Raw genomic sequence first — 22022 nt, 5'->3', positions numbered from 1 at the left:
TACCATTTTCAGACTTTTACTTATTGATTTATTTACTCACTGAGTTTGGCAGTACTCATTTTACTCCCTGCACCCTGTGTGCAGATACAGGTATTTTCTGAGCTTGGTGGCAGTTGTCATTGGAGTTAGCAAGGTAGCTGTCTGGCGATCGTGGCTCTGCTTTCTCCCTCTTTATTCCTCCTTATGTAATATTGCGATTTTTCCGACCATTTCGGTCTTGATGTGACTAGACAATTATAGTAGATGCTCATGACTAGTGACACCCCGGTATCGGGCTGAGTTGGATTGTATTCCCCGAATTATTTTGTATTGTCATTGTTACTTCTGAATTTATATCATGTTTAGACATAATGCTTATTGTTTAATTGCTTAAAGACTGGATTGGAAATGTGTCGGCTGGCCTTGTCTTCACGAGAGGCGCCATCACGACCGGATCTGGGTTTTGGGTCGTGACAGATACCTGTTCGGAAAATAACACATTCTACATTAAAATTCCCTTCAGATTCACAAGATGAAGATGATACGAAATATTGAACGGGGGTTATGTCAACTCCTACCAATATATGCTTGGTCGCCCTATAGTAAAAGAAAGCGAAGTTGGAAATTTAAGTCAAAGGTAAATTGATGAAATGTAGGTATACCCTATTTGAAATACTGGATCAGGTTCACATTCCATGTGATTTGGTTGAGAAGGATGGACAACAAAACTGCTGCTTCCAGCTGATGCATTACAAGTCCATGGAAATGGAAGAGCTCTAATTCCTTGTCCTTCTGCCTCTAGCTGCCAATACAAGAAAACAAACTCTTCATTACTATATATGTATATACAGACTCCACAAAGCAGTATATATATATCTATATATATATATATATATATATATATATATCACTACAAGAAAAATGCTCAATAGCGAAGGGAAAAATGGTCCCTAAAAGTAAGAAATTGATCCCAAATGGTTAATAACGACCAGATCACCTGGTCCTCATAGCTTCCGTCGCTGGGCTAGCTATTAGACTTATAAACTACACTAGACTTCGTGTGCTATCATTGTTGAGCTTAACTCTCAACTTTGATAATAGGTTTTATGTAGTTTTCAATTTTTATTTCTTTCATTATTTAGGATACTATCATGACATGTTTTGTTTCCTTTTTCCTATATATATAAAAACTAGCCCTAGGCACTGCCTAGTGAATTTTTTTAAAAAAAGATGGATAAGTGCAGCTCAATTTTTACTAACTCTTTTTTCTTTTTTGCAGGAAAAGTTACTGTTTTCATGCCTTCTCATATTATACGAATTCATTGGGTGGTATTAGCACCTAGTGCTCATTTCCTTGAAGGAGGTAATACGAGAAGCACAAGCATGAAGGCGAAGAGACCATCCAGTTCTTCAAGTTTCAGTATAAGAAGCAGCACATTTGAGAGACAAAGGATTACAGGTCAAATAGAGAGCAATGCTACAGGTAGTAGAGGCAATATTCACTCTGGCATACACAAGAGCAATGCATCAAATTAGGAACACAGAAATAGGCTGGACACAACTATGCACCAGTGGTATTTGAACTTTGGATCAGAAGATTGGAACATTGAGGTACAGATCACCTTGACAGAGGTTGATACAGGGAGCCAGGCATATGGTGAGTTTTCAGCGTGTATGGCATATTTTACGATGGAATCTCAACTGGTGGTATTAGTGTTATGCACTCATTCCACTAAGAGGAAATCACAGATATATAGATACATAGGAAAAAAGAAGGGCAATATGATGCCCAGGTGTTACTTCATATGTAGTCACTGGTGGCTAGCTAAAGTAACAACACATGAAGAGTTTGGACTAGATGATCAAGAGGAGGATCACACCTCAGATACACAGGAAGTAATCCAAATAACTACAAATATACAATTGCAGCAACAAACCCACGCAGGTACTCACAAAAGGAACAGCTGCACACATGATCGTGGATGATGCAAAGGTGCAGGAAACACTACTGAAAGCAGGTCCTTCTTCTGGCCCAACTTCCTAGTGGTGGTATTAGTACTTAGTGCTTAATCCACTGGAGGGCAAGCTGGGGAAGGCATACGCATCATAACAAATGTCACAAGAGATGGAAATAAGGTATCTAGTTTGTTGTTGATGAGGCAGCACTTTCTAGCTAGAATTTTGGAGGTTATACCATATGGTACAGCAAGAAACTCAGCTCATATAGACATTAAGATATGCAAGGAACACAGCAGAGCTGAAAATTCAAAACTCCACTCATGGATCACTTGTGAATTAGGATTGAGAAAAGGCAAGGACAACACAGAAATTGACCTGTGGACAGTATATGCAGCAACAGCAGATAGGCGTACTGGGAATCCTGAAGGTTCAGAAATAAAGGAATGCAACAGAACAAGCAAGAATGAACTACAAATGCGTGAAACTGCAATACCTGGCTATGTTTGTAATAGGCTAGTTTTTATACATGTTTTAGACCTTATTAGTCATATTATTATTAGATCATATTGTAATATCAATATTGGGCCTCACAAGTCCAAAATTGATAATAGGATCGATGTAACGCACATACATTATCGTCTTACTCCTAGTAAGACAACATGCTACTTTGTTTTTAATTATTATATATATAAAAACTAGCCCTAGGCTCATAGCCTAGTGGATTACTTAAAAAAAATGGATAAGCAAGCACACAGTTCCAATATTCAACACATAAATCAAAATAATAACATAAATTAAGAAAATATTGTCGAAAGGGTGGAATAAAATACTCTAAATTCTTAAGGTCTCAGTAAACATCAGAAAAATGTTTACTGAGAAATGCAAGTTGCAGTTATGATTCCCAGATTATTGTATCCTCTTACTTATATACTAGACATACTTAACGGTCAATAAAATTGCTTTCTTTTCTTTTTTACTCTATTTAAAGGAAAAATCAAAAACTCAATAACCCAAAGGCTAACAGAGTAACGCCAAATCCAGTAGTCTTGAATATTACTTCCTTTGCTAAACCTTGATGTCCATCGTGCAAAGGTAAAAAAAGTAAAAATTCGTGGCTAAACCTTTAGTGGCCATCCATGGCCAAATCAAGTGTCAATCAGAACTTACTCATAAATTACAAAGAGTTAATAACAAAAAGGAGAAATAGAGATATAAACTAACTTAGAAGATGGGCCCGCCACAAATCTGTCGTACGCCGCCTGTTGCCTTGCCGTTCACCGCTTGCTGCCGTCCACTGTCAGTCGCGCGGATGTTGCAGAAAACAACTAAAGAAACAAAAAATTGTAGAACCCTTTTTTTCAATTTTTGATTCAATTGGAAAAAACAAGCACGAAGAAGAAAGAAGAAACAAAACTGATTAAAGAAAGAGAAATTGAACTCACTATTGATTAGGTGGATAATCTAAGAGAGATGAATTTTCGCACCAACCTAGCTTCTAAGTTCTCCGCAACTTTTGAATTTTGATGAAGATTAGCAGCGAGCCTCTTAGGAATTCTGATGAAGATTAGCAGCGAGCCTCCACAACATAAATTAAGCAAATATTGTCGGAACCCTACTTTTTAGTTTTGCCTCTTAGGGATACAAGTTTAGGGATTTTGTGAAACTATTTTGGAGGGATTAAGCGTGAAAGTGAATTTGGAGGGATTACCCTGAAATTTTGGAGCGTTTTTTCTTTTTTACTTTAATTTTTTATCGTCAGTTCGCGCGCTATATCCCGCTGAAATCAATTATTATAGACCAGATATTAAATTTTGTATAGACCAGAATAAGTCTGCTCGTATATTTAGAAAATAAATTTGCCTTTTAAAGACAAAAAAAAATTCTCATCCCTATAAGTACACTTTTAGGGACCATATTTAAAACTTGTCGCTAAATGCTGGTCCCTAATAAGGCTTTATATATATATATATATATATATATATATATATATATATATATATATTTCTCAAGTTTGAATGAATACCGATGATAGTTCCGAAGAAACCTTAATCTTCAGTTGCTAGTTCACATCACCAAGTTGACGCTCCTGACAACATAATGCATTATCATGTCAAAATAGATTATTACACTGTAGTTCTCCATTTTTTTATTACCTCGGCTAACTCAGAAATCCTATTAATCATTATGTTCCTTATATATATTTCTTTTGTCTAGCAGGGACAAGGCACTTAAACAATGGTTCAAGGATGATGTCGAGCAAGGATCAGTTACAAGGCACTTAATATTTTATCTTTTTTGGGATATGTATATGCGTACAATTAGAATGCACAATTAAGTGTCGGGTAGTATATATGTAATTGACTTTTTAGTAATGATAATATTTATAATATTTGGCTTGAGAAATTCTTTTGGTGTTTGTCAAGCATTATTGGTTGCTTTAATATTGATAGTCAATTGATATGAATATCTCTATATGAAATTTGAGAGAATTAGGTTCCTACTGGCATGGAAATATATATAATTTTGGTCGTTGTAATTTCTGAGAAAATAACTTTTAGTGGCGACATAGTTTTGTCACAAAATTAGTAACTGTTGCGATAGATAAGTTGCCACAAAAGGTCAATTTCTTTCGTGGCGACTTTAGTCGCTACAGATAACATTGTGTCTTTCATGGTTAAACCTTTTGTGGCCACTTTAGTCGCTACTAAATGACATTTATAGTGGCGACATAATCTTGCCACTAAACATAAATATTTTTTGTGTGGCAATTTTAGTCGCTACTAAAGGACATTCATAGTGGCGACATAATCTTGCCACTGAACATAAATATATTTTGTGGCGATAGTAGTCGCTGGTAAAGGTGAATATATAGTGGCGACCCATCTAATATTTGTTCTTATGGAACAATTTTTTGTAGCGTTTTTTTCAACCTTTTGTGGAAACTCTGTCGCCACAAAATATGTTCTTTTTATGGTGACTATAAATGTCTCCACTCATAATCTTTAGTTACAGTTTTCCTTGTGGCAATACAAAAGTCGCCGCTAATACCTTTTAGCGACTCCTTCGGATTTTGTGGCGACATTAGTCGCCACAATAAGGGTAATTTCTTGTAGTGTTCCCAAGGTCGCTTAGATTTTTCATTAGACGACTCACATTCTATTTTATACGGATAAATATTCTCAAGGAATTCAGCATTATCTGATTCAAATACCGTATTAATATGAATGTCGGGATTTTCTGATTTATGAACAAGAAAACGATATGCCATACTATTTGTTGCATATCCTACGAAAACGCAATCAACGATTTTTGGTCCAATTTTTACCCTTTTGGGTTTAGGAACTTGCACTTTAGCCAAACACCCCTACACTTTAAAATATTTTAAGTTGGGTTTCCTTCCTTTCCATTTTTCATATGGAATATATGGATTGCGTTTTGCTATGGGGAACTCGATTCAGTATTCGATTAGCTGTAAGAATATCTTTCCCCCACAAGTTCTGAGGTAAACCAGAACTTATTAACAAGGCGTTCATCATCTCCTTTAACGTTCTATTCTTTCTTTCCGCAATTCCATTAGATTGCGGTGAGTAAGGGGCAGTTGTTTGGTGAATAATGCCATTTCCCAAACATATTTCTTCAAAGGGAGATTCATATCCGCCGTCTCTATCACTTCTTATCATTTTGATCTTTTTGTTTAATTGCGTTTCAACTTCATTTTTGTATTGTTTGAATGCTTCTATTGCTTCATCTTTACTATTAAGTAAGTAAATATAGCAATATCTAGTACTGTCGTCAATGAAAGTTATGAAATACTTCTTCCCACCGCGAGATGGTATTGACTTCATGTCGCAAATATCCGTGTGAATTAAGTCTAAAGGATTTGAATTCCTTTCAACTGACTTATAAGGATGCTTAATATACTTCGATTCCACACATATTTGACATTTCGAGTTATTGCATTCGAACTTAGGCAATACTTCCAAATTAATCATTTTTCGCAATATTTTGAAGTTGACGTGGCCTAAACGTTCATGCCATAAATTATTTGACTCAAGCTAGTAAGAAGAAGCTGAAATTTTATTCATATCAATGGCAATTACATTGAGTTTAAAAAGGCCCTCAGTTAGGTAACCTTTTCCTACATACATTTCATTCTTACTAACTACAACTTTGTCGGAAACAAAAACACACTTAAAGTCATTCTTGACTAGAAGTGATGTCGAGACTAAATTCTTCCGCATTTCAGGAACATGAAGAACATCTTTTAGAGTCACAATCTTTCTAGAAGTCATCTTCAAAGCTATCTTGTCCGTTCCTTCAATTTTTGCAGTAGCGGAATTTACCATAAACACTGTCCCGTTGGGTCCAGCGGGAGCATAAGAAGTAAACAACTCTTTGTTAGCACAAACATGTCGAGTTGCTCCCGAATCAATCCACCATTCTCTAGGATTTCCGACTAGGTTGCATTCTGAAAGCATGGCACATAAGTCGTCTATTTCATCATTCTTCTCAATCATGTTTGCTTGACTTTTCTTCTTGTCCTTCTTTGGTGCACGACATTCAGTAGCCTTGTGTCCAACATGTCCACAATTGTGGCAATTACCTTTGAACCTCTTCTTGCTTGGATAATTCTTTGGTCCATACGGCTTCTTTCTCTTTTTACTCGTTGAAGCTTCCTCAACAATATTTGCACCCATTATTGTTGAATTTCCATGAGATTTCTTCTCAGCAGCCTTGTTGTCCTCTTCAATTCGTAGACGAACAATAAGGTCTTCAAGTGTCATCTCCTTGCGCTTATGTTTCAAGTAATTCTTAAAGTCCTTCCATAGCGGAGGCAGCTTTTCAATAAATGCCGCAACTTGAAACGCTTCATTTATGACCATACCTTCAATCATAAATTTATAACTAGTACAATAATCAATATCTTGAATAAAAATATTGACTCGTTTTATATCTTCAGCAAGGAGGTCATGAACAATAACTTGCAATTCATGGACTTGCGTTATGACAGATTTACCGTCAACCATTTTGAAATATAGAAATTTGGCGGCCACAAACTTCTTTAGTCCAGCATCTTCAGTCTTGTACTTCTTTTCAAGAGCATTCCATAATTCTCTTGATGTTTTCATGATGCTATAAACATTGTACAAGCTGTCTTCCAAGCAACTTAAAATATAGTTTTTGCATAAAAAGTCAGAATGTTTCCATGCCTCAGTGACCACAAATCGTTCATTTTCAGGAGTTTCTTCTCCCAGAACTGGAATGTCTTTGCTGATAAAGCGCTGTAAACTGAGTGTAGTCAGGTAAAAGAACATTTTCTGCTGCCAATGCTTAAAGTCCACACCGAAAAACTTTCCGGGTTTTTCTGCCGGTGCCATCGCCGGCGCAGGAGTTGTGTGACTTGAAGACGCATTTGTTGTTGCAGCAGTAGTACCAACAGAACCATTCTGTTGTTCCGCACTTGTTGCCATCTTTCTGTAAAAGAAATTGACAAACATAATTAGTATCTCGGTGAAGTTTTTATATCTTCAAACCAAATACAAACAACCGAGTTTTTATATCTCGAATTGAGTAGAAAGTCACAAAAACTTTAATCTCAAACTGGAGTAGAAAATCCGAAGATTTTATTCTCCAAAACGGGAGTAGAAAATCAATAAGATTTTAGTCTCCCAAACCAGAAAGTAAGATTGAATATAAAAATAAAATATTAAACTCTTTAAGCTTGTTAGAACTCTGTATTCAAAAAGCAGTAAATGAACAAACGTTAGTTTAAAAAACAAAAGCATAAAATTCCGAGCCCACAAGTTTCTTGTGTTTCCTTAAAGAATTTAATCCCCTCACAATGCCCAAGGTTGCAGATTAATTCTTCCCAGGATAGAACGGAATAACTATTCTGTGATAGTGGCACTTCAAATTACAGAATTTCGTCGAACTCAAATGGCAGAGCAAATCACACAAAATGCTTACGTTATTGGTTTTTAGAAAACAATGCAGAATGCAAAAGTTTGAGGGGAGTGATGTCAGATTTTTCGGTGGTGGAAAATGAGGCTAAGCCCCTCTATTTATAGCCAAGTTTTGCACTGTTTCTGAAAATGTTTGCAACCTTTCAGAACAGGTGTGGCTGTTGGAACAGATGGAAATAATCGCGGGAAACAACTAACGCATTTAAAATAATCCGGGAAAGAAAAACGGACCGTACCGGACCGGGTCGTGGGTAATTTCGGATTGAATTTTCGTTAATTAATTTAATTAATTAATTGAAAAGAATTTTGTCCAAAAAGATTAATCAATTAATCTTTGACCGAAGCCGAAGCCGAGCCGAGCGACGACGATGGCGCGAGGCACCTTCTTCTTAACTCTTTAAGAGCTAGAAGATGAGCTACTATATATATACACAAAGATTTCTTTTCTTCTTCCAATGAGGGACAAAGTGCATTAGTAAAGTGAACTAATTCAAAATTTCACTTCGCTCCATTTTTTTTCCCACCATTTTCCATTCACACCTCATTTTGTTATTAATAACAAAAGCCAACAGAACCTAGTAGCTTTGATTTAAAGCTCTGTATCTATTTTTAAAAATTCATTGAATGCATACAAATTATTATTTAGAACCTAATGACTTAAAATGATTGAAATTCCGAACACTTAAACTTCAAATCCTGGCTCCAACTCTACCAAACACAACATTATATTGAAAAATACTTAATTAATTACCTTCTCTTGTAGCAACCTCTACGGTCTTTCCCTCCTTGCTTGTTCTTCTTCTTCAATTCAGAAGTAGAATCTTTGGACTTCCGATCATCGGAATCAGCTTGATCAACCTCCTCGATCTGGAATGCGAAACCCCAAGTATTTAACTCAGTGCTAGCTTCACTAAAAGAGCTCCAAATTTTGAGAACAAGTTCATCAGCTGAAACTGAGTACCCATGATCTGCAATAGGCTGTTGGAGTAAAGTTTGAAGTTCAGTTGCAAATCCTTTTCCTTCAACCAGTTCTTTGATCACTCTAATTTTACGTGGGTTTTGATGTACTAATGGCTTCTCCATTTTAACTTAAAATTAGAATTTAGTGTCTGTGTGTGTGTGTGTTTTGGATAAGATGTGAGAAGTTGGTAGGGTTATTTAAGAGTGAAATGAAGGAGGTGAAGAAAAGAGATAAGAACGTGACAGGAAACTCCGAGGAAGCACGGACAAATAGGAAAAAGAAAATATAGAATTTCTTTTTTTCTTCTTCTAGAATTTGATGTCAACAAGTGACGTCAATAATTACGTAAAATATATTTTTGTTGGCCTATTTATATTTATAGTACTACTAGTTGTGTTATGAAATATTATTTTGTAGTGGAAGTCTATAACTCCTAAAGAAGTTACTCCCACTACTCTTCTCCATTATGTAGGTAACTCCCACTACTTCTCACCATTATAGTTGTAACTCCCACACCTCCATAACCTCCTCATGATCTTCCTCCATGATCTCAAATGTTTAATGTCATGTTTATGACATTCTTTTGTATGCCTCTATGTAATCCTATAAATAGAGGGTTTTGGCATCACATTGTATACACTTGAATACATAGAAGAAATAAGATTCTCTCCTCTCTTCCTCTCTACATTGTTGTCTATTTTATTGTTCTATATTGTTACTTTGAGCTAAGTTTCATAACACGTTATCAGCACGAAGCTTTAATCAACCTAGAAGATATGAATGGTCGACAACCTTGAACCAATTTGGTTGAACCAATGGAAATATGGGCACTATTACGTATGCCATATTAATGTTTAGTTTGCCTCTATTGTCCAGGGAGTATTATTTTTTAAATTATATCATAAATTGTGTATTTAGCTTATGTTAAAATTTAAGATTTGTAGTTGCTTTGTTTAGAAAAAAATAAGCTTTGATTTTAAGTTTTCATGCTCGTATGGCTGTATATGTCCACTAACTTTATTCCTAGTTCTAAAATTGATCTTATACAATTACAACATCATGCTATCGTTGATTTTTCATGATATTAAAAGATCTTTGTGAAACATTAAAAAGCATTCTGGTCATGTTATGTATTAACGAGGACTTTTAAGATCGATGGCCTAATCTAATTAGATGCAACATTTTTATGCTGATAACTGACAAAGTGATATCATTATGTTTTACTAGCCTATTTTGATATCATCTGTATTAAAACAGAATATGCTAGCAATAGTTATTACTTAAGATTATTTATTTTTTTAAGTTAAGTATAATTTAGTTATGTGTTTCAATTCTTGTGTGCATTTTATTTAATCATCATGCATTAGTTTGCAGTAATACATCACATAGTAATAACGCTACATTGGTGACTCTTTTATTGACATGTTTATATGTAGGATACTAAAACACGAGTTTGTACTCTATCATATTTTTTATTGGATAATAGTTCTTATCATTTCTATTTGCTTATTTTTTATGATAGATTTTACTATGTGGCTACATAAAATTATATTTCATTCCCTGATGTGAATCAGAGCCATTTGTGATAAACATTATATAAGGATAAGACGGTAGGTTCAAGTCCCAGTGCACCATGAGGGTAAGACATCGGGGTTTGAGTCATGAGGATCCATGATTTTGTAAAAGTTGGGTTCGAGTCCCAAACTCATTATGCCCTAACATGTCTTTATATGGGTCAGGCATTGGGTTTGAGTTCCAATGCACCATATGGATGACATAGTGATGACTAAAGAAAAATAATATATTTTTTATGGAAAAAGCATGAATCTTGTCCCACTTGATTTGCACCATTCTTGAAGTGAATGTTGGTAGCCAATGCATAATAAGTAAATGAAGACAAGTGGTTGGACCAATGAACATGGCATGCCATTGATCAAAAAAATAATAGTCATCATTATGGTAATTGTAAAAAATAAGAAACAATAAGGTTTCTCGAAGTAATCCCTTCAATAGGTGAAGGAAATATTTACCATCAAATTGGTATGAAAAAATTTATAAAGCACTCGCGACAATTATACTCCATTCTTTGAAGAGAATGTGACTTGTACATTGAGAATGAGATTCATTCCTGAAGGTGAATGTAACAATATGTGATAAAAGTAATGAATAAAGACGTGCAATGCATGATTTGGATACACAACACAACTCACCTCTAAGGGAGGTTTGAGAGAAAAGAGAATAATGAATATTACTGTGTGATTACATGAATATGTCCTTTGGTCGCGTACATGTGGTACGCCAAAAATAATTTGACATTTCTTATAAAAAGTTATTAAAGGCAACAGTAAAAGCAAAAATAATTTTGCTTATGATGATTTTGACCATGACAATTATTATGATATGATTTTTCTCCGTGAAGGAGACATTCACCATATGGATGGTGTGAACAAAGTATCTTGTAGTACAAAATCAATTACGAGCTCCGGAAGAGCTAAATTGTTACTACCCGTATGAATAAAAATTGTTCATGACATTGATATTGCAGTAAGTATCAAAAGAAACTTTTTGAGTTTCAAATGTATTAGCCAAAGTGGTTGGCATATTGAGACTATAAATGAAAGGAAGATTGATTATCTTCATATTACTATAACATACCGGGTAAATTATGAAAGTTACCGACTTTTCTCTATTTGTACTACAGATGAATAATTCATGATGATAGAATCACATGCCATAAGTAAACTAGAGGTTTATTGAAACAAATATTAGTTGGCATGACCGGTTGACCATCCCGGTTCAATTATTGATGTGAAAATTGATTGAGAATTCACATGGCATATATTTAAAGAATCTTTAAGAATTCTCTTGTGATGTTTTTTTTTTTCCTCATGATATACCAGTTTAAGGTTGGGATTGAATCCCTTGATATCTGGAACGAATAAAAAGGTGACATATATGTATGTATGTATGGGCTCAATCACCTGCCATGTAGACCATTTACTATTATATGATTTTAATAGATGCATCTATTATATGGTCACATGTGCGTTTGTTATCAACTTGCACTTTGGTTTTTGCAAGGTTGTTTGCTCAAATTATTAGAGCACAGTTCCAGAATATATTATGATAATTTATCTTGATAATGCTGGTTTAAATCCAAGTTGGTTTAGCAGAAATTGTATGCCTCCAATTATAGCTAAACCATTGGTTATGAGAACAAAATTCGCAAATAGAAATTTGGTATGAGGTATATTATTTAATATGCAACAGCACTTGTACGCATCTAGCCAACAAGTTATGATAAATTCTCCCCATCACAATTGGTTCGCGGTCAGGAACCAAATATTCCCATCTAGAAATATGGATGTGCTATATGATTTAATTGTGCTGCCACAATGCACGAAGATGGGTTCCCAAAGAAGGTTAAAAAATGTGTTGGTGATCCCGACATTAGGGAGAGAAAATGGGCAGCTGAAAAAGTGATATGTGAAATGAATTATTATAAATACATCTAGATCCTCGTACAAGAAAATGTGAACTTGAAGTTCAAGTGATAATTCATTTCTAAAATATTTCCAGGCACATTGCTGACCCAAAGCTAAATGTCATATTCCAGCTGCTAATGCTCCAATAGAATAACGTCCATGATGGATAGAGTTTATGGCACACATGAAGCGTAATAGACTAATCGGTTCAAAAGATAAAACTCCTTGAAGAAGGAGAGGAGCAAATGTTCAAGATGGTCATAATAAGGAGGCAAGTGCTTTATAAGAGCACTATGACATAACATTTTATAAGACCTCATGGGAGAGGCTCAAGTACCTGAAAATAATGAGATCTCGATAAGTTATGTCTTTATTGTGTGATGATGGAACCGATGTAAAATGATCGTCGATGATGTTGTTAATATAATGTAGCGCTCAATATTATTAATATTGACGAGGATCTTGAGCTCAAATCTGTCATGGAATTTGGACAGATAAATGATTGGCCAAATGAAAAATATGCAATGAAAATTGACTTCATCTGAAAAATATGAAGTTGGACGAATAATCCCAACAGCTGAAAGTATAAAGGCTATATGGAGATATTGAAATATGATTAGTATTATATTGCAAAAGGAATCCTTGATATAGATTTGTTTATTCTAACAAATATTGTCAATGTTTTGTTGTTTATGCAAATGCAGGCATTTATTGAAGTCCGTTCTTCGAACATTCTATTCGCATGTGAGAGTACTGCCATATTATCATATTACAAGGCAGTTAATTGTTGATACTTATTCAAGTCATGCCAAGATAAGCAACTGATAAAGCAAGGGGCTCAACACACAACAAACGTGTGACTTGACTTTGAAGAGAAGATTCCAATAATACTGAAGATAATGTTGTTTGCTTATATCAATTGAAAGAAGGACTATCAAAGGAGACAAAACAAAAGCACATTCACCAAAGTTCTTCAACAAATTTGTTCAAGTGATAATTTGACAAACTTCTTCACAAGACATTGTGGATCTCAATATTAGAGAAGTTGTTATACAAGCTTGGAATTCGTCGTCTCCGAAGAATAAAGTGATGTTTTCATCAGGGGGAGGCAAATACGCGTTGTACTCTTTTTTCCTTAGCTAAGATTTTATCCCACTAGGTTTTTCTGGCAAGGTTTTTAATGAGGCAGCAAATAATGCGTATTACAAGATATGTGTACTCTTTTTCCTTCACTAAGATTTTTTCCCACAGGGTTTTTTCTTAGTAAGGTTTTAACGAGGCACATTATCTATAGACATCCAAGGGGGAGTGTTATGAAATATTATTTTATAGTGGATGTCTATAACTCCTAAAGAAGTTACTCCCACTACTCTTCTCCATTATGCAGATAACTCCCACTACTTCTCACCATTATAGTTGTAACTCCCACACTTCCATAACCTCCCCATGATCTTCCTCCATGATCTCAAATGTTTAATGTCATGTTTATGGCATTCTTTTGTATGCCTCTATGTAATCCTATAAATAGAGGGTTTTGGCATCACATTATATACACTTGAATACATAGAAGAAATAAGATTCTCTCCTCTCTTCCTCTCTACATTGTTGTCTATTTTATTATTCTATATTGTTACTTTGAGCTAAGTTTCATAACAGTTTTGCGTATAATTTAACTATCTTGGACATGTCTGCTGACAAACGTGCCTATGATATCTTTTCCTTTTTGTTTCTTTCTTCATTTTTTCTTCGACCTTTAATTTCTCTTCTTCTTTTTCAGAAATAAAAAAAGGAATAATCACAAACCTCTATCAACTCTTGAGCTTTTAGTTTTATAACGTTTAACACATACCTTATACACATTTGTCCCTTTATGTTAATTTTATTTATGGTTTTTCCATTTTTATATAAAAATGTTAACTTATTTTCTTTTTTATCATTAGATGTATGTATTTAGATTTCACTTCTTTCAATGTACAACCCTACTAGTATATTTAATTTACAAGTACCAAAACTAGTTGTTACACTTTTTTACTAGTTGTATAGGGTAAAATTGGTTTACATTAAATGATCGAATGGTAACATGACACGTGGAACCGAAGACAGGTAGAAAACAAATCGTGTAACAACCAGTACCAGAAGCAACAGTTGCAATTGACATCGGATATACCCTAATGGGAGCATGATCAACGTAAGCAGATTGAATGCTTGTCATTGGATAACATTCAATGAAGAATAATCCTTGACATTAAATGGGCGGCCGTTGCAGAGAATATTTGCATTCATGGCATGCCGTTACATATTCAAATGGCCTCTTTTTTATCATTTAAGATGGGCTTGATCCTATGATCTTGTTTCCCTAGGTATAGATGTAAAATAGTAGACTTAACAGTCATTGTAACATATGAAATTCTTGGCAAAACTTATACTATATTCCATTCTCAAGCTCAATAAAATAACTTTATTTGCTCTTTACATTGTTCTTATTTCTGCCTCCGGAGGCATTACTCTGGGAGCCAAGCTTCTCATTTCCTTGATTTTAACCGCTAAGTGTTATTTTTAATCTTGTTTATTTATCATTTTTGGATCAAATTAATTCACTTGTCTATAAACCACGTAACAAATTTAACGATTTGTTTTACGGGTAAATAGTTCGGCGCCCACCGTGGGGCTTAGAGCCTTAGACAGTTACATAATTGTGTTGATCCTTGCGTTTGTTACTAACTTATTTGATTCTTTGTTTCTTAGAAAAAAATTCAAAAATGGCAGCTAACGATGTCAACATCACACACAACGTTGAGGGACATGAAAATCTACCTCAACATGAGGATTCAATCAGTGACACCCCAACGAGCGGGATGAGGTAACCCCAGTCCGTGGAGGTCAGTACCCCCGACATGTACGGGAGCCAATTCTTGATGACGTGAAAGATGAACGATTTGCTGAAACAATAGGATCTTAAGAGAGCAACAGAAGGCTATCATAGGCCACCTCTCAAGGTAGGATCATGTCATGATGGAATTGAAGTAAGTGTTGTTAAGTGCTTCCAACAATGCAGACGGAAGGGGGCCGGTTCCTCCCGGCGCTCCTGCAAATCATACGGCTCAAAGAGTTGATAACAATCCCCGAGAGGTGAGGTCGGCTTTGACGGTGCTGGAGGGATCAGTAGCGGATCCGGTAACGATAACGATAATGATCCCTTCAAAACTGAGCTCATGAGTCGTGAGGCAGATGAACAAGCGAATGGACTAGAACGCGACACGCCCAAATGGATTAGATTCCGAGCGCACCGCCACTTTTGAATGGCTCGGAATTGAAAAAAAATATACTCAGTTGACGTTTAAATCGAGCACAACACCCGAGTTAATCCCGAAGAGGTTCAAGACACCGGACATATAAAAATACGATGGGACTTCGGACCCTCAAGAGCACATCACAACTTACACAACGATTGTGAGAGGAAACGATTTGGCTCAACATGAAATCGAATTGGTTCTACTTAAAAAGTTTGGAGAAACCCTCATGAAGGGGGCCTTGACGTGGTATACGCTCTTATCCGAGCATTTAATTGACTTCTTTGAAATGCTTGCAGATTTATCATCAAGACCATGCTGGGGCCCGAAAGGTCCAAGCCAGGAAGGCAGACATATTCAGGATTGCACAAGGTGAGTCCGACATGTTGTGGGAGTTTGTAAATAGATTCCAAAAAGAGAAGATGTTGCTAGTGGCCATACCGTACAAATAAGCAGCGGAGGCGCTCACAAAGGGTTTGAATCCAAGGAGCTCCGACGCCTCCCAAAAGCTGAAGGAAAGCCTGCTCGAATTCCAAGCGACCACATGGATGGATGTTCATAACCGTTATGAGTCAAAAATAAGGATAGGAGATGATCACCTCGGGCTCCCCATCAACCAAGGGGCGGGGCCAAGACAAAAGCCGGGATAAGTTCAAAGGTGATTTGATGCAGATCGGCGATCTTCTAAAGTCCATTTCTTGCCATACGTTAGAGCCGAGGGACGCGGCTGCAAAGGGCTTCGGTCCTCGAATAGGTTTGCTCCTGATAGAAGAACTGACTGTGGCTGGAACGACAGATATGGCAAGAAAAAGAGGTACCGGTGACCCAAAATTCCATATATCCCAGGTTGTTAGTTTACAATTTCAACATCAGCATAGTGGAATTGGTATCGGTGATGAAGAATATCAAAAGCACGATTCCCGAAGCCAATCAGATTCGATCCCAGCCAGAGTGCTCTTAACTTATGGTGAGAATATCATGAGACTCACAGCCAATGAATTAGGGAATGTCGGCATTTGCTCACGGAGGTGGCAACGTGGTTGAAAAATTACCATCTCAGCGAGTTGTGAGCGACCCAACCAAGAACAATTACGACCGCCACCAAGACAATGCAGAACCCTTGAAGATAGGAGAAGACCCTCCTCGGTTGACTATCAACATGATTTTCGGAGGGAATGAAATCAATGGTGTAACCTTCTTAGCGGCCAAGAAGACAAAGGTATCAGTGACCTGCAGCAAGAGACTCCATGAAGTTGCCGAAGACGACATCACATTCACGGAGAAGGACGTTGATGGACTTCTTTTGCCGCATAAAGACACCATAGTAATATCTCTTAATGTTCTAAATTTCAAGATTAAGCGTGTTTTGGTTGACCCATGAAGCTCAGCCAACATCATTCAATGGAGAGTGCTGGAGCAAGCCAAATTAACCGGAAGTATCATTCCGGCAACAAAGCTCCTCGGCAAGTTCAACTAGGAAAGTGTGGCAACCCAAGGAGATATCATGTTGCCCACGAACACCGAAGGGGTAACAAAGACCACCTTATTTGAAGTAGTGAACGGCGACATAGGCTACAACATAATTTTTGGTAGGCCATGGTTACTTGTGATAAAGGTTGTAACATCAATATATCACCAACTGTTGAGATTCTCGATCCCAGAAGGAATCAAGCAGATAAGAGGAGATCAACCGGCAACAAGAGAAATGAACGCAGTGTCAATTTCCAGCAGTAAAATGAAAGAGCCCAGCAAATAGCAATTACAACAACTGACACCTTCTCCTGTGCCAAGTGAACATGATAAGGGTGAGGGTTGTCGGAATCCCACCAGGTACCGAGATACTTTCAGGTACCAGAAGAGACAGCCAAATCTACGGCAGAAGAACTGGAGCAAGTGGCCTTGTTCGAAAAATTCTTAGAAAGGAAGTTTCACTTAGGAACAAGACTCAATCTCGAACTCAGGTCAAGATTTATTAATTTCCTCAAAGCTAACATTGATTTTTTTGCATGGTCGCACTTGGATATGTTATGTACCCCACTAGAGGTGGTCGTGCACAAGCTAAGCCTAGACCCTAACTTCCCTCTGGTACAAAAGAAACACCCTATAGCCTAGGTTAAAAACAAGTTTGTTAAGGAAGGGGTAAATCAACTACTTGACATCGGTTCAATCCGGGAGGTAAAGCATCCCGAATGGTTAGCTAATGTATTTGCGGTTCCGAAAAGAATAACAAGTTTCAAATGTGCATAGATTATGAAAACTAGAATAAGGCATGCCATAAAGACTCGTTCCCATTGCCAAATATTGATCAAATGATTGATGCAACGGCCAGGCACGAATTAATGAATTTTCTCGACCCCTATATTGGGTACAATCAAATCAAACTAAACCCAGAGGAAAAGGAAAAAACTTCGTTCGTAACAAACTTTGGCACATATTGTTATAATGTGATGCTCTCCGAGGTTAAAAATGCCGTAGCCACTTATCAGAGGGTCGTGAACAACATATTCAAAAAGCAAATAGGTACTACAATGGAAGTGTATATAGATGACACATTGGTCACGTCTTTGAATGTAGGAGATCATTTAAAGCACCTCCAAGACACCTTCGATATCTTGAGAAAACATAATATGAAGCTCAATCGGAAAAATGTGCGTTAGGGGTTGGCTTCGGTAAATTCTTAGGTTTCTTGGTTTCACAAAGAAGGATCGAGGTAAATTCCTATAAAATCAAAGCCATCGAAGACATCTCAGAAAATAATCGGAAGATCAGCCTCTTTAAGCAGGTTCATCCGTCGATCCTCAAAAAAATCACTTCTTCTCACTAACCGGAATGTCAACAGACATTGAAAGACCTGAAACGTTATTTATCAAGGCCCCATCTATTATCAAAACTGGGGAAGGTGAACAATTGCTAATATATCTAGTGGTCTCAAAAGTAGCGATAAGTGTCGTTCTAGTCCGGGAGGATAAAGGAACGTAATTTCCTGTCTATTATGTTAGAAAAATCTTGCCAGGAGTGGAGACACGTTATCCGCACCTCGAAAAGTTTACCTTAGCTCTCGTAGTCACCTCCCAAAAGCTTAAGCCTTATTTTCAATTCCACCCGATAGCCATTGTGACAACTTTCCCCCCTAGAGAAATGTTCTTTATAAGTCTGAGTTATCATGCCGATTTGCCAAATGGATAGTCAAAATTAGTGAGTTCGATATAGAATACAAGCCTTGGACTGCAATCAAGTCACAAGTTTTGGCCGACTTTGTGGCCGATTTCAGTCCCGGGTTTATTACCCCTGGCTTCTAAATAAGCGGTGCTGGTGTCGAACACGGCATCAGAAGTTTGTACCTTGTTCATGAACGAAGCTTCCAATGTGAAAGGGTCTGGGCTAGGGGTAGTTTTAATCACGCTCTCGGGGGAAACCCTGAGGCGGGCCATTAAAACTATTCCGTTAACTAACAATGAAGTAGAGTATGAGGCTTTGGTTGCATGACTCAAACTGGCCTGGGGATTTGGCTCCGTGGTCATAGAGATCAAATGTGATTCCTAGCTAGCAGTAAACCAGGTGTACGGGATTTTCGACACAAAGGAGGAACTCATGCAACAGTATATGAATAAAGTTCAGGCATTGCTTGCACGATTAAGGGAATGGTCAATCACACACATTCCGAGAGAAGAAAATGTGGATGCAGATGTATTGGCTAACTTGGGATCATCTATGGAGATGAACGGATCTGAATCTGGTATTGTTGTCAACTTTTGCATTCGGTACTAGATGTGGACAGCTATTGTGAAGTAAATACAACCAACACAGTCTGGGACTGGATGAATAAGTACATCAAGTATCTTTGGCATGCCAAGTTGCCCCGGAGACCTGAAGGCTTCCTAGGTACTACGCACCAAAGCGGCTCGCTATTGCCTCATGGGTGGACAATTATATAGGAGATCGTACCAAGGCCCATTGGCCCGATGTTTGGGAGCCTCAGAGGCAGACTACGTGATGAGAGAGGTTCATGAAAGTATTTGCGGGAATCATTTAGGTGCAGATTCGTAAGTGCTAAAGCTGGTTAAGGTAGGATACTATTGGCCCCGGGTCGAAAGTGCAACAAGTGTATGCGCTATGCACAGTTGGTGCACCAGCTGATGGAACTCTTGCATTCGGTATTTTCCCCATGGCCATTCATGAAATAAAGGATGTATATAGTTTGTCTGATGCCACCGGGCCCTCAAAAGATACGATTCATTTTAACTTTAACCTATTACTTCGCTAAATGGGTTGAAGCAGGTTCTTACCAAAAGATCGGTGAGCGCAAAGTGATCGATTTCATGTGGGAACACATAAGCTGCCGATTCAAAATACCAAAGAAAATTGCTTGCCATAGCGGACCACAGTTCATAGGCTCTAAAGTCACAACATTTCTTGAAGACATGAAAATCAAAAGTTTTACATCCTCGTCATACCATTCGAGCTCTAATGAACAAGCGGAGTCGACCAATAAGGTGATTATACAAAACCTCAAAAAGAAGTTAGAAGCGGCTAAAGGCAAGTGGCCAGAAGAGTTAGCGGGCGTGCTATGGGCGTACCGAACGATGGCAAAATCAGGCACGGGAGAGACACATTTCTCTCTTGTATACGGAGCGAAAGCTTTGATCCTGGTGGAAGTAGAGAATTAACCATACGGTTCTCCCGAACAAATGAAGAAGCAAATAATGAGGCATTCCTAGTGAAGCTGGATCTGCTCGATAAACACAGGGACTTGGCACACGTGAGGATGATGGCTTAGAAGCAAAGGATAGAAAGATATTATAATCGGTGGGCTAATCTCCATTAATTCAAAGTAGGATACTTGGTTTTGAGGAAAGTGACTCAGAACACTTGGGAAATCAACACAGGGAAGCTGCGTCCGACATGGGAAAGTCCCTACCGGGTTTCAACTGTCACCGGTGAAGGATTGTACAAGCTGGAAAATTAAGATGGAACCAAATTGCCCAATAATTGGAACGTGAATCACCTCAAAAGGTACTACTGCTGATGGATCCTACCTATACTGAAAGTATATACTGCACTCTTTTTTTCCTTCTACCAGTTTTTGTCCCAGTCGAATTTTTCTAGCAAGGTTTTTAACGAGGCAGCAACGGAAAGCATACTACAAAGGGAGCATCATCGACAAAGTTAAGACCATTAAATAACAAGGCATTGAAATAATAAACTACTACGGGATGGTTAAATTGTCTTTGGCTCGATGGCAAGTTCTTAGGGGGAAGTAAAGCATGCCATCAAACCAAAGACTATTCAACTGTTCACAAGTGTTTCAATCAACGAAGCAAGAACTCCAATGTTCCAATTTTCATACTTCACATTCAAATACTAGGGGGAATAGTATTGGGTACGATAGCAGGATGCCACGAAAATTGAGACTACGAGACCCGGGAACAACAATGTCTCATCAGGACTGGGGACTGCATGGCTAGCCCCGTAGAAATAAGTTGTACGAATTAGCCACATGTATTGGCAATTTCTTTATTTTAGCAATCGAATGCTTATCTACTTTTAAAGATAGAAGGAATAAAATAAAGTCCTTTTATTTTTATATGGTTTCTTGTCCAAACGATGAGTTAATCATTTGCAATTTAACAGAATACTTGAAATGCTTGTGTTGGAATGAACAAGAGAGGTCCTCTTCAAGAGCACCGTAAATATAAGAGGGTCCTCTCTCATGAAACCCTCATAGTAAAGGGTTGATTCTGAAAAAGTTTATGCACTGAACAAGAAGTTATGGGACAAAAATATACCCGAAATTCAACGCAAAAAGAACAAATATTGTGCAATACTTAAGTAAAAATCTTCTTCATTTAGCAAAATGCCAAAACAGCATAAGTACAAAGTACAAAGGAAAACAGCAAAAGAAAAGAGAAAAAATCTAAACATTATCAGCCACCAGTTCGGGACCTCGACCTTCATCATTATTCTCTTCAAGTTCCTCCTTGGTTTCCGAATACTCGGAACTTGTGCTCGAAGAGTCAGTTGTGTCAGACTGAGCCGAGAGACGTTTTCGAGTAGTTAACTCTAGTGCTCAGGCCTTGGCGATGCCATTATCAATATAAACAATGCCCGCTTTGGCCTCCTCCAATGTTTTTCTCCTCATATGATACATAGCGTACCTCTTTTCAAGAGCGAGGGAATCCCCTTGGCGTTGGAGCTTTGCTTTAAGTTTGTCAACCTCGGCCAGAAGTCCATTCCTCTTGTATCTCGTGGTGACAAGGCTAGAATCGAGATCACAGATTGTAGAAAGGTGAAACCGGTTTTGATCCATGATCTTCTTGAATCTCCCCACCCTCCTGGCCCTCTTCTCCTCGGCGATATTAGCCTCCTCGGTCTTGGAGCACAAGGC

At 37.4% G+C, this 22022-nt stretch overlaps 1 protein-coding gene across 1 annotated transcript in view; it reads right to left on the bottom strand.

The window, feature by feature from the left end:
• The window catches only part of LOC109212591, a 17562-nt gene extending 8432 nt beyond the window's left edge, over positions 1 to 9130 (bottom strand). The window contains exons 1-5 of the mRNA XM_019376241.1: positions 8653 to 9130; positions 5998 to 7413; positions 2268 to 2406; positions 642 to 781; positions 461 to 576 (exon numbers count right to left, since the gene is read on the bottom strand). Coding sequence (XP_019231786.1) covers positions 461 to 576; positions 642 to 781; positions 2268 to 2406; positions 5998 to 7413; positions 8653 to 8984 — 2143 coding nt within the window. The 5' untranslated portion in view covers positions 8985 to 9130. The remainder of the gene's footprint in view (positions 1 to 460; positions 577 to 641; positions 782 to 2267; positions 2407 to 5997; positions 7414 to 8652) is intronic.
• Between the last annotated feature and the right edge of the window lie 12892 nt (positions 9131 to 22022).

The sequence above is a fragment of the Nicotiana attenuata genome, unplaced genomic scaffold (genome assembly GCF_001879085.1).
Source record: "Nicotiana attenuata strain UT unplaced genomic scaffold, NIATTr2, whole genome shotgun sequence".
Classification (NCBI taxonomy): Eukaryota; Viridiplantae; Streptophyta; class Magnoliopsida; order Solanales; family Solanaceae; genus Nicotiana; species Nicotiana attenuata.
The sequence above is the reverse complement of the archived record's forward strand: the minus strand, read 5'-3'. Positions and strand labels throughout refer to the sequence as shown.